Here is a 14023-nt window from a genome sequence, read left to right as displayed (position 1 = left end):
AAAACTACATCACAAGCACCATGCTGGTAACACTACCTATCCATTAAAGCTTCTATCCAGTAAATATTACATTAATTCTCCTTAATAACTGTGATTATTCTACACAAATGGTGTATGTAGGTAGCATAGAGATATAGAAATGGGGCTTAAAATCCTTTCTAACAGAATGGAAAGAGAACTTGGTGAATGAACTTGATTCAAGGCAAAAGGATCCAAAACTAAGGGTCGGGAGACATTGATTTACTTTACACTTCTCAGCTGCAGTTTTCTCACCTGTCAAGTGGTGACAGTACTATTTACTCTCTTACCTTTCTAATGAAAGTAGCAACTGAGATGGGAGGTGATAAAATTCTGTGAAAACCAGAAATGGTCTTTATGGAGTATTAACTGCACTATGTTTAATCATTCTTCTAGGGCCTTAACTTGGAACAAGCACACCATTCCTTGACACTTCTATCATGGAAGAAATGAGACCCCTGGCAGAATTTCGCTCCTTGCTTAAGTGTCTGGTTGTATGTAAGGATTATAAGGACTTGCCCAAGACAATAAAAATACCTTTAAAAAAGAAATCTCTAGAATTTCATTAAATTAGATCTAATTTTAGAATCTGGGAAAAAGGAAATATTATGCCAAGAAAGGACTGTTGAGACAGTTTATGACAGTAAAAAATTTAAAACTTAAATATCTAGCAGTTTACTTACTTTCTCATCATCCCTACCTTGTTCTAAAAAGAACTCTACTCAATATTCTGTAATAACCTACATGGGAAAAGAATCTGAAAAAAGAATAGATATATGTATATGTATAACTGAATCACTTTGCTGTACGCCTGAAACTAACACAGCATTGTAAATCAACTATACTCCAAAATAAAATTAAAAATTAAATTAAAAAAAATAAAAAGAAACGTCCAATTGCAGAATAGTTAAATAAATTAAGGTATATCCAAAGTTATCCATTTACTATTTCATTTAGGAATCACTGACTGGGAAGACACTATGCACCCAGCACAGTTCTAAGCACAGGGAATATAGCAATAAAATAACATTCATGGAATTTACATTCTGGTTTAAAGAAAATGTACACAATAAATAATCCATATGCTGAACTATTACGTACCATTTTAGTGACGGCATATACTGGTACATAAGGATGGCATATAAAATACTAATTTAACATTTTGTTTCTATGGGAAAAAATGCTCTCCAAGAGCCAAGAAATTCCCTTACATACTTGAGATCTGGACTGACAGAAGTCCAGACCTATGAATAGCTAACCTCTTTAAGTATTGGAACTATAAATGTGCTATGTTATGGGTTCAAGAAGCTGTTACTTGATGAACTTCTGAAATGCAACCAACCTCAATATTGGGATGCTACGAAATGATCAAAATAGACCAAAAAAAAAAAAAAAGTGCTGTGGTAGTTCAGGAAAGGGACAGTTACTGTGGTTTGAGGTCGTCAGAGCAGACTTATAAGAGACAGTAGAACCTTTTGTGGGTCTGGAGGATTGATAAAAAGGCTTCAGCAAAACAGGAAGGTGGAGAAGGGCAGAGATGGCAGAGAGGGCACTGCAGGTTGGGAAGACAGCCTGTGCAAAGGCCTTCCTCCATCCAGGAACATGCAAGCACGTTCAGGAAATAGCAAATAAGTTTAATTAGGCCTATGGAAGGCAAGGCTGAAAGGGTAGGCAGGGCCAGAAAGCTGAAAGCTGGATGTTAAACGCTGGGCTAAGTAGTTTGGACTAAAGCCCAAGAGCTCACGGAGAACCACCTGAAGAGATTTTTGCAAAAAGTTATTTTATGAAATAGTGGTCTTGAGGGACTATTATATGTAGTGAACAAAGAATGGCTTTGGGATTAGTCAAATGTGGGTTGGCTGGAGTCCCAGCCTCTCTATTGGGGCAGCTGCGTAATCTTGGGCAGGCTCCTTAACCTCCGTGCATTTCACTTTCCTCATCTGCAAAGTGGGGACAGTAGCAATACCTACGTCTCATAGCCGAGGGCAATGGGATAATGGCTGCTAAGTGCTGGCACTGGATGCAAACATGTCCAAACACAGTAATCTCCCAGGAGCCTCTGAGAGCGACGGAGCCACAGAGCAAGAGACTGAGGGTGCAGGTACCAGTCAGAGACTGGGCAAAGGGTGAGCCTGAGTTAGGACAGCAGAAATGGAATTCCAGAGGAAGGGTAGATGAGGGGGAGGGGAGATGGGGGAAGTCTGCAAAGAAATAACAGAACTCAGTTTCAGCTGGATGAACAGTGTGGGTGAGTCAGAGATGACAGAGGCTTCAGGAGTGGTTATGAGAGCAGCACCGACAAAAACAGGGGAGCCCAGGAACTGGGACCATTTTCACAGAGGACACAGAGAATTTGGTTTTAGACAGGCTGAGGAGAAGGCGTGACCGAGTGTACAGACAGAGAGGGTCCACAGCAAGGGAGGGGGTGGGAATGTAGCACAGGCTGGATACAGAGGTCTGAAATTTAAAGAGAGTTTTCAGCCCTTTTGAGAGAAATATGGTGCAGTGATTAAGAGCACATGCTCTGGAGTCAGACTGCCTGAGTTTGAATCCCAGCTCCACCATTACCAGCTGTGTGAACTGGGTCCAAGTGAGTTAACTTCTCTGTACCTAAGTTTTCTCACCTGTAAAGTGGAGTTGAGAGGATTAAATGAATTGACGCACTTAAAACACCTAGAACAGTGCCTGCTGCACCCCATACCTATCAGCTGCCGCCACCACCACCACTACCATCATCAAAACAGAGACTGCAGTTGAAACTAGAAAGAAGCATGTCTGTCATCTCCAAAGCACAGAGCATAGTCATTAGGATCAAGTTGGTCTGGGTTAGCCCTTCAGCTCTGTCAAGTACTTGCTGTGTAACTTGGACAAGTTACTTCACCTCTCTGAGCTGTAGTTTCTCTACCTATAAAAATATGGTTCAAAATTCCTGCTTGGTACTATTGTGAAAATCTATAAAATACCACATATGTAAAGTGCTTAGTTCAGTGCCTGGCCCATATGAGCACTCAACAAGCTATAGTTACTATTACTGAAGCTAAAAGCAGAATACTGAATCTTGATCATCCTTGCAACCAAGGTTGGCCAGAGGAGAATCCCAATGAAACAGAGAAGAAGCAGTTGGAAAAAAAGGAAAACTTCATGGGGCCTAAAAGAGGAGGCTCATTAAAGAAGGTCTTGCAGGGCGGGTCAGATGATGAGGCTTGAGAACACAGCAGAAAGCAGATGGCGTCCTGCTGCCAAGAATGCTTCTTCCATAGAGCAAAAAGGGCAAAGTCAAATTATGGGAGAGAAGCTGAAGTCTATGGGCAGGAATGACTGAAGTGGGAAAGACTGAGGCTGTTCTCAAGACAGGAGATCATTACTACACTTAATCCTGAAGGAGAACAGAATGGCAGGACGAGGACCCAGGTAGAGAGATCAGGATGGGGAGAAGCAGGGTCACCCCCAAGACTGGAGAGAGGGCACAGGGATGGGCCACAGAGTATCTGAAGCACACAGGGAGACAAAGACATCCCACCAGCCAGGGGCTTCTTGGCATCAAAGTCAACGTCTATTTATTTTGATCACATGAATGGACTTTGTCTCGGTAGACAGTCTCAATCTTTTCAGCAATGTCGGTGGCCAGGTTAAACTCCACAAGCGTGTGCAAAGTGGCAGAAATTAGAGGAGAGGCTGACTGTCTAGAACCGCGGCAGAGGCAAGCCTGCAGTGTCTAGGACAGTGAGGTCAGCTTCTTCCCCAACCTGAAGTTCATAAAGGCAAAGTAATGTCTGTGTGTTTTGTGAATATACTCAAGTAAAACCCTTTTCATGGAATGTTAGCTGGACACACTTTATGAATATAACATCTCCCTTAAAGTCATATTTTCACATAAAGATTAAGTTTGGAATGTGGAGAGGGCTAATAAAAATGCTGCAGACTTTGAGTTCACACGTGTGTAAAGCAAAAAAAAAAAAAAAAAGAATTGGTTGGGGCATGAACACAGGTTGCCAAATTTCAATTTTTCTAAGTGAGGACATAAAATAACGTAACATCTCCTTTCACCAGAACTTCATAAAAGAAAAAAATTTAATATCAAAAAAGTTAGGCCCAACATCATCTCAAGATAATTTAAAAATTAAATCAATTTAGATGTATTAAATACTTGTTATGTTGTTTTTGTGTTGTTTTGTTTTGTTCACTTTTGAAGGTCAAATGAAAGCTGTCTCACAGGCTGGACATGGTCTGTGGATCCAGTTTGGACCGATGTGCTAAGGCTCATTTCAAGGAAGGAGAAAGTTTCTGCAGATTAAGAGGCTGAGAGATGGTACAGTGAAGAATCACGTATTAGTTCGGAGTACTTAATAACCGATCCATAGTGGAACACCACTACCAGGTACTGTGGATCTAGGATCAGTATAATTTTGCTGTTTATTGTTGGTTGTTGGGAAACATACACTGTTCTGTGGGCCAGACAGAGCAGCAGAGAAGGCAGCTGTGTAAGTGACCTAGTAGACTGTCAGGAGCGAGGCTGGAGGGTGCTCCCAAGGCAGCACTCAGCTGGGTGATCGCCCCCAGGGTCTGGGGTGTGGGAGGCTAACGAAGCCAGAAGGAACTGCTAACGCGATGAAGTGAGAGGGTTGAAGCGGGTAAGGGCAAAACCAGATTCAGGAGTTGTGAGGATGCAGGAGAACGGACAGCTAAGAAGCCCGAGACATGGCAAAGAGAAGATCTGGGATATAAAAATAAGAAAAAAAAAAAAAAAAAAGCTGGAGGTAATCAAGGGGGCTTGGGGGTGAAAGGTACAGCACCCACAATTTGCCTCTTTTGCGTCTGTTTCTTTGGCTCATCCTGAGAGCCCACAATGGGCAAGAACTAACCTTCTGCACACCTGTCCATTTCTTCCGAGTCTTGTAGCCAGGCTGCCACTTTGCTCTGCCCGGTCGTGCAGGTTGCAGGGAGGCTGCTACCGCATGGTAAAGGGGACTGCCATGGAAAGCTGTTTGGCTGCGCCTACAATGAATAAAAAAACGTGTATGGTTAGGCAGAAATAGTACATTTAAGTTACTAAAAAGAACACAAGTATACTCGAAGCGACATTAAAAAAGAGAGGAACAAAAAGGCACGCTCAAAATATGGAAGAAGCCTCTTGGCTAAATGTGGTATGAGCTCAGTGGAGCCAAAATTTCTAAGCAATAATGACACGACACTCGTTAAGCTGCCATCTCCACCAAAAAACAAAGGGGACAACATTCAAGTATGTTATATCTCATACTCACAAGGACATGCCAACTCAAATTGTCAATAGTTTTGCATTACTCAGTAAGTTACAGCTGATACAGTGTCCTTGTTGCAGTCCTCAACTCATGAGTGAAGGCCTTTCCTTTCCGAAAGCTCTCTGTACCCTTATGATCAACTCATGGTCTCATCAGCTACCTGTGATTCTTAAATACATTACCCACCAGCAAGCAACCTTGTCATGCTGTGAATGCACATTGAAAACTGTAACATATAAAATGGCAGTCTTGGCAAGTGATTATTACCTATAGCTGATAGACTTTCCATTAAAGGGATTTTACGTGAAATAAAAGTTGTATGAAGTATGTAGATACTAAAGTGAGTACAGTAAACACTGTGAAAAAAGCAGAAACTTATTTCCCCCAAAGCTGAAGCAACTTTAAAACTCCATATTTGACTTCAATATTCAGTAACAACTGATTGTGTCTCTTCTAAATCATTATGAAGTGAAGGACGCACATACTTAGCAAACCCAGACTTATTTATTACCCGCACAGGGCCACAAACCAATTAACATTCGAGAGTCTCATAATTTGATGCTTAGAATGCAAGCAAAGTGATAAAAAGCTCTTTTCACTCTTTACTGCATTTTGATAAATGTAACAGAAATCTTTCACTGAGTTAGATCTCAGAGGTATGTCATTTGTAACTAGAGCAAGAGATCTATGAAAACCAGAGTTGAAGAGCTTTCTTATTCCAAGGCAAACAGTGGGGAGGATTTGGTTTCAGTTCACCATTCTCGGATGCCACCCAAGTTATTTAATAAATAACACAAGGGATGAAAATAACACGTCTTTTATCAATACTCTGTGTCAAAGACACAGGCAGAAGTTGGAAGAACCAAAGGGTTAAACATTTATATTTTTAAAATATCCATCTGGGATACATTTCTTGTTTAATTTGGACTAACTCTGGGATTCATTCTATTCTGTGATGAGAACACAGGAGGCCCAGAGAAACGTGGGGACTATCTTGCACATCTTGTGTTGGGTCATTCAGTAAGTGCCTTACTTCCTAATAACCCCGACCTACTGGTTCATTTCCTTTGATTTCAGAAGCAGTTAGTACTAGGGTTAACCCAATACCCTGATTCCTAGGAGAGAGATATTCCATAATGAAATAAGGTTTGAGAGCCTTGTGAAATACAATTAACGGGATTTAACAAAAATTAGGTAAGTAATTTCCATCGAAATAGCAAAAACTAAATACAGCTGTGTTTCATTTAATCTGATTTGATGAGTCTTGCAGTTACTCCATGAGGTTTTTCAATGCTTTGCAGAGGAAACTTGGATATGTTATTCCATATATCCCTATGTAGGAAAACAGAGAAAAGCAGAATCTTCACTGAAACACATTTGAACTCAACTCCTTGTGGCAGCTAGTTATTCACAGATGTCTCTATTCTCAATATCAGGTGCCAAGTGAGAAACCAGAAGACCCCTGGGCAGTGCAATGTGGCTATGGTTCAGAAAACTTAATTATTGAGGCAAAGGCAGAAATAGCTGTCTCCCTGTCTATTGTCTTAACCTTGGTTTTTAACAGGCAACACCTCTAGCTTTTCAGCAACACAGAAAAAGAACTCTTAATACAGCTGAAAGAATAGCTTCAGCCTCCCTTAATCTGGTACCTGGTATAATGAAAAAGGCACTGATTTTGGAAACAAAGATGAAGATTCCGATCTTGGCTTAGCTGTTTAATGTCTATTTAACTTCTGGAAAAATTCTTTACTGTCTCTGAGCTTTGGGTATATTTAAGACTAGAGATGAATGAATGTCCAATGCTTAAACACAGTGCCTAGTCACTCAAATATATTATATTCAAATATATTATATTACTGTCACAATCTCTAGCCCACTTGCATTAACCTCATGGGGAAATTCACTGGTCTCTCTCATGGTCATGTATATATTACAGCTCAAGGCAAAAAAACAAGTTTCACTTTAAAAACTTTGTGGTCTTCTTATTACCACCCAGGAAGACATCAATTTCTAGGTGCTGATTAACCAAATGTTCACTCTACTTTCTAATATTCCTACAAAGCCACATACAATTTAGATGTACTCCATTCATAGAAAGGAAAACTGTTAATTCTCTTGGTCCACATTTCCACCTAATCTATACTTGTAATTAACTCTGATAGTAAATATCACTATTGTCTTCCGAGGGTTAGTTTACAAAGCAAACCTTCTCTTTCTGGTTTGTAAAATGAGACACAGTTAACATGTTTGCATAATTTTCCAAGCAATTTCTGGGCTGACTTTCATATAGCAAAGTCATACCTTTCCATCCACAACAGAAACATTAGCAGCTGGTGAGGATTCAGCTGTGGAGGTTGAAGGAAATATGTGAAAACTAGCATCTCGTGGTGATCTCACAATCTCATTCTGCCGATACAATCGATGATGGCGCAGTTTGGAGACCCATGCGTCAAACCAGTCCTGGGATTTCACCTAAAACAATAAACAAGAGGAGTAGGTAATGGTGAAACCAATCTCCTGTTTACCACTGATATAGGCAAGTGATATCCCCAGATATTGGCAGAGAAACTGCTGAAAGGCAACTTTACCTTCAAATGATAGATGTGTTCTTCTGTGTCAAGGTCTATTCTCCGAGCTTTCTTTTTAATTGACATGACAGAGAGTCCGACATCGATGCTTCCGTGGACCTTCCCTTTTTGAATCTGAAATCAAAAGACTGGTAAGAAGGCTGGAAGGACATGTGATTTGATGTGCTTTTATACTGAAGTGAGCTTAATGTAATCTTTAACTTATCTATAGGAGATGGAATACCACACCACCTCTACAAAGAGGAAATGGCTAAGGTTCTGAAGTTAAGGTCCTGAATCTGAGGACAGTTGAAGTTGCAGTGACTTCATACCAATTTCAATAAGTAAGACTGTTCATCTCATTCCTGTTTTTGGCATAACTTCATAATTCTAGATTGCACAGTTTATATCCTAAAAAAGATATTTTTACTGGTTCCTAAAATAACTATGGTCAATCTTTGACCTACAACCCAGAAGATCCCCAAGTAATCAGCTAGAAGACTGCTGCTGGGGCAAAATTGGGCAGCTAGTACAGAGTGCACGGAGCAGCCAGCTCTTCCTTCTGGCTGCCCTCATCTGGTCAAGGACACACAGCTGATTCAATGAAGGAGCTGGGGACAGAACTGAAATCTGAGCCCTCTGTTACTTACCCTATATACAATGATAAGAAGGAGAGCATTTTCTAGTTTTGCATGCAAACAATGACTTTTTATATTAAAGAAAAATAATTTCGAATAATTTTTGAGTTGGGATGCCCAAGATAAAAGAATGTATGAAACAGAAATGAAGTTCATAAGATAGGTCTTAAAAAGACTTCAGTAAGAACAAATGTTGCTTTAAACCTCAAAAAAAGCACATATAGCATAGTTTATTGAGAGATGCAGGAAAAAAGCCTACTTGGGTTTTCTCTCTAAGACAGAAAGGGTAATTTTTATTAGTTGGTGACTTTTAGGTTTAAGCTTCTGTTTTTAACAACACACATCACAATAGATAAATTAAATCTTCATGCACCAGTTTGAGATTTTATGCTAGCTTGAGCATAAGCGTAAAACACACCTTCTATGCAACATTTGTTAAATCTTACGGGCACAGCAATGCACACAGCTGGTAACTATGGCACAACACTTATACACTGTGGTGGTTACTCACTTCAAGCAGAATTCTAAACCAATCTTTGTGTCTACTTACATCAAGTGGTGCCTTTGAATACTTTAACATTCCGTTATCCAGGACAAAAAAACGCTGCAAGAACCAAACAATCCCCAGTTATTGTCAGTATTTTGAATTATATAAAACATTCACAAGTGTGGGTCTAACGTTGCTTGCCGTTTAGTAATCAGTATGTTTGATCATTTTCATGTATTTGAATTCAGTGCACCTGGCCACGGTCAGTCACATGAAATGGTAAGGAAATCTTAGCTCGAGTTCCATACTATTTACCTAGTAGGGTTCTTTTATACATAATCCAATGGGGATGAAATCTTTCACCACAGTTTTTCTTTTCTTTTCTGTTTTTCTTTCTTTCTTTTCTTTTTTGGCTGTACCGCACAGCTTGTGGAATCTCAGTTTCCTGACCAGGGACTGAACCCAGGCCATGGCAGTGAAAGCACTGAATCCTAACCACTAGACCACCAGGGAACTCCCCCATCACCACGGTTTTTCTTAATGGGGATGTCGGGGGTGGGGGGGGGGAGGGAGGAATCCCAGGGCCTGCAACTAAGACTTTCTAAATGAATCACGGTGGGGTGTTTTTGAAAGTGAGAAATGAAAATAACCTGAGTTAGGTCACAGTGATTCTGTGAGGAATTTGTCTGCAGGGAATTTTCCACCTTGGAGATAAGCTCCTGAATCTCCCTGGCTGCCACAGATAATTCTGAAAATGTGCATGTCTGTTAACAGAAGCCAGTGGACTGGAGCTATGAATAATGAATTATCTGGAAAGTTTAAAAAGTAGCGTTATCAATATGCTTGCATCTCCACTTAGCAAAATACTTGCAATCCACTCTTAGTAAAAGAGATTAAAAATTATTTCTGAACTATATTAAGGGGAAAATACATATATTTGGGGCAGTTTTTGTCTCTTTCAAGACACTCATGGTCCAGTCCAAATGAATCTAGCCATTTTTGCTCCACAAACCTCAGGAACTCTCTGCTGTTGATTTCCTTTCCATGGACAATAGACTGGAGAACAAACAGCTCCCAGGACCCAATCAAACAATGGGTCCAGTGCCCTCCTCTAGTCTCTACAGATGCAGGGAGTCTTTCTGTGGCTGGTAAATTACTCTGCTGGGAAGTTTTTATGTGACTCAGGAACTCTTACCTGCTGAGGTGACAGGCAGTCAGGCCTGGAGACACCCTACACAGAACTCACAGAAGGTCACTGTAACCCCTTTGTTATAGGTTCTGGGGGGGGAAGAAGTAAGCACTGAAAGAAGGAATCTCTATAGCTGAAAAACACTTGATTGCCTATGACTTGGGCAATCAAATGGGCTGATGCTTGAATAAATATCTGATGGTATTAGAGACCAAGAGAAAAGGCAATGCAAGGGAGAACCTCCTATTGCTTATGTAGCAAAATGTTCTAAGGGAAGGTCCAGAAAGAGTTGCTGTTGAACCACAGCCACTTTTGCTGAAACATGGATTGAGAGTGCTTAATTAAAGTTAGCAATTTATATAAAATGTGTTTCTTGGACCCCCTTCTTCCATTCGTCCATTCCTATCTATCAAAGAATTCTAACAGGGATAACCTATAGGATGGTCACAGGGAAAGAGATGAGCAAGGCCACTGATTTGAGGAATTGCAAAGTAGTAAGGTCAGAATGAAAGGCAAAGGTGATTCCAGGAAGGAGTGTGGCCAGCTGGCCAAAATCCAAGAAAGAACAAGGGTGGGGAGAGATTCCCGGCACTGGTATAATATTATGGGTTCAGGGGAGACTGCCAAGGTTTCTGACAAGTGAGAGGGAAGAAGACTCTTTGACCAGTTTTTATTCCACCCTCAGAGATGGGGGTTGGGGCAACATTTCCCAATTGTTAATTTTTAAATCCTTCTCTTAAATTGCAAAAAATATATTTCCTCAAGGATGTTATAATCCATAACTTCCCCTTTTGGGTTAATGGGCAGCCACCCCCCCCCATTTGCGCCCACAAATCCATCTGCCTTGAGATGAAATCCATCAGCAGATGTGGCAAGTAATGAACCTGTTCTTTCAGTGATTTCAGACAAGATACTGGTGGTCTACCAAAAGGCTTATATTGAAAATAGAGGACAACTTTCTTCTCCTAAGCATCCAGAATTCCTGCTACTCAGGTAACTGCAACAATATAGTGTAAAATATTTTCTCCATAATTAAAACTGGAAGATGGAAAAAGAATGTGGAGTTGGGTAGAGATGAATAAACCATATACGTTAAAGGGCAGTAAACAAACTTCCAAGATCAGTGACTTTCCATCTTTAGTTTGCACTGGTAACAATAATTCTAGGAATTTATCCCAAGGACTTAAATGGAAATTCATGTATAAGAATGTTCATCACAACTTCATACAATAAAAAATTAGACATATGCTACATATTCAGCAATAGGGAACTGGTTCAATAATGGAATTAGTATAAATCCATCCAATGGAAGCCATGCCTGCATTTTATAAAATCTCATATTTAGAAGAATATTTAATAAGAACATATTTATATTAATTTAAGTTAAAAAAAAGCAGAGTAAACAAAAATAAGTCCAAACTGGATTTTAAATATCGTGTAAAATATTTGTTCCCTGCATACAGACATTACAGATCTCAGACTTAAATAGGTATGATAGGTTGCAGCCTGTACAGTTAAAACAAGGCCTTGAAGACTAGCTTTACACATACAACTGTATTCTTGGTTTCCCACCTAATGATACCAAATAAGAGCCTCTATTTATGAAGATGATCTGAAGATGAATATGATGAAAATGTTACCTTGTGCCAGCCCTTTAAAGGCCATTTTCTCTTCTTTAGCATAAAGCCTTCATGTTTGTCTGGTCTCTGGACATTGGTTTGGCCTATTTTCAGCCCTTCTATAATTTCCCAGCTGTCAGCTTCCTGAGAGAAAAGAAGAAAAACAAATCACATGTTTCTCAGTGTTTGATGACACAGTTAAAGCAGATTCTTAAGTAGAAATTGCGTTTGAAGCAATACTCAACCCACCAGAAGTATGAACAACATTCTGGAGCAAATTCTAACATCAGACCCAGCTATGCACTTATAATTGAAGTGAGAACGAGTTTCCGGGTACACCTGGAGGTATGCGGGTCCATCAGAGATGAGCTGGATGGAGTTGGAGTCTGGGGTAGAACGGACTTTTGATTGCCTGCGTTCACAAGGTTTAAAATGCATTTTTCCAGACAGTTCATCTCTGGGCAAAGAGGCACTTTAAAGTTTTAAAATAAGATCATTTTGGTGAAACATGTTCAATTAGTGTGTGGGCCTGGTTTTCTGTAGAAATAAAAAGGCTGCAGCAGCTTAAGTGGCTCATGACTTCTTATGCTGAAGAGCAGCGCTGTGGGCATCTGTTTCCTCTCCGTGAGGCTGCGTGCATTTCAGAGTGAGCATAAAATGCCCCGCTTGCCAAACACCCACCAAGAAGTCCGTGCTTCGAAGACACACATCGTGAGATACACATACCCTTGGGAGCCCATGAAAGAGCCAGAAATCTGGGATGCTGGAGTCCACACTATCACCCTCCTCTGTCAAAAACAGACTAAATCATGGTTTCCTCTTCCATAAGACATGTTTTGTTCGTCTATGGTGTTAAAAAAAGTTTTAAAACTGAATCATCAACATTTTAAAAATCAGAGGATTTCAGGCTTTAAAAATCCAAATTTCTAGTGTTTTGTGAAAGCCTAAGATCTGGCAACGCTGGGCCTGCCCTGAAGGACGGCTGCCCATCTTCAGTTTACCACAGTCCCCCTTGGGTCTGCTTCCATGTTAGATCCCTGCTCCTTAGCAACATCCTGGGTTTTAAAATCCCTGGACCAGGTGATTTCTAAGGGCTCACGCAGCTCTAAAGTAACCGCTGACCTGGCAAACACTCATATTCTAGATCTCAGGCTTGGGGCACAATCAAGCAAAGTAGAGGCAGGAACAACGAGGTCACATCCCATGCACAACCGCTGCAATCCTGCCCACGGCTCAAGGAAGCAAAATCTCTCAGCATAACCTGCTCGGCTGCCTCAGCTCTGGAAAGACAGATGCAGCTCCATGGATCAGGGCGGGCCCCTCTGCAGAACGCCCCAACCCAAACTGACTCAGGAAGCTGCCTTCTGACATGTTCTATCAGAAATCATCTTTAGACCACAGCACAAAGGCTTCAACGGGAATGGCAGTGGGTTCCATTTCAGGGCCGCTGGACTTGCTGGCCCAGTGTCTGGGTGGTGGCGGCCCAGAACCTGCTGCAGGACTGTGAGGCTGTGACAGGACCCAGGGGCGAAGGGGCCGTAATCGGTTACCGACGTCGGCCACAGGAGCAGGAGGGGAGAGGGCTGTGTATTTGCCATCCATGCCTCTTTCCCCTGTCTTCTCCTTTCATCTCAGAAGCTGCTTGCCCTTTGGCCGAGTCAAATCTAAGCCCAAATATTTGTAAATAGAGTGGGATTTTCACAGAAAATTGTTTCCAGGAGATGTGGCTGAACGTTGCTTCATGCAAAACATCATTAAGCCTAGGAGATACTCCTGGCTTCTGAAGAGCCCTCTAAAGCCAGCATCGTGCTTCTACCCTATCTAAGCCCAACCCTACAACCACCACTGCCCTGAGAACTAATGTGGGATCAGTGTTATTTCTCCATCTGCTTGGTCATCCCTGAGGGGTGACTAGTGAATGAACTACAGCCCTTACAGAAACGCACCTACCAGTGTTCATTTGGAAGCATTAAGAACCCTTTGAAGGAGCTGTAAATTTCCCCTTAACATAAGAGAACAACCCCCAAAGTGATTTTCTACTTGAATACTGTCGGAAACTGTGATTGGTCTGAACTGTTAATTAGATACAGTAATTTTAAAATGTATATTTCTCTATGGAATGTGTATCTCTCTAAATAAATCCACTTAACTAAAAAAAAAAAAAATATATATATATATATTTCTGATGAGACAGTTTCAGGCTCTATACCATGTTTTTTGGACAATAAAAGGGATTATCATCAGGAG

The 14023-nt window shown here is 40.9% G+C and overlaps 1 protein-coding gene across 9 annotated transcripts in view; it reads right to left on the bottom strand.

Annotated features, from left to right (window-relative positions):
- The window catches only part of OSBPL6 (oxysterol binding protein like 6), a 210344-nt gene that overhangs the window by 45900 nt on the left and 150421 nt on the right, over positions 1-14023 (bottom strand). For all 9 annotated transcript variants that reach the window (XM_061202541.1, XM_061202527.1, XM_061202561.1 and 6 more), the window contains 5 exons: positions 11798-11920; positions 9032-9085; positions 7865-7978; positions 7578-7748; positions 4881-5013 (listed from right to left, as the gene is read on the bottom strand). In XM_061202541.1, the coding sequence (XP_061058524.1) occupies positions 4881-5013; positions 7578-7748; positions 7865-7978; positions 9032-9085; positions 11798-11920 (595 nt within the window). The remainder of the gene's footprint in view (positions 1-4880; positions 5014-7577; positions 7749-7864; positions 7979-9031; positions 9086-11797; positions 11921-14023) is intronic.

Source organism: Eubalaena glacialis, chromosome 1 (assembly GCF_028564815.1).
Source record: "Eubalaena glacialis isolate mEubGla1 chromosome 1, mEubGla1.1.hap2.+ XY, whole genome shotgun sequence".
In the NCBI taxonomy this organism is placed as follows: domain Eukaryota; kingdom Metazoa; phylum Chordata; class Mammalia; order Artiodactyla; family Balaenidae; genus Eubalaena; species Eubalaena glacialis.
Note: the sequence above shows the minus strand (reverse complement) of the source record. Positions and strands in the feature narration are given on the sequence as shown.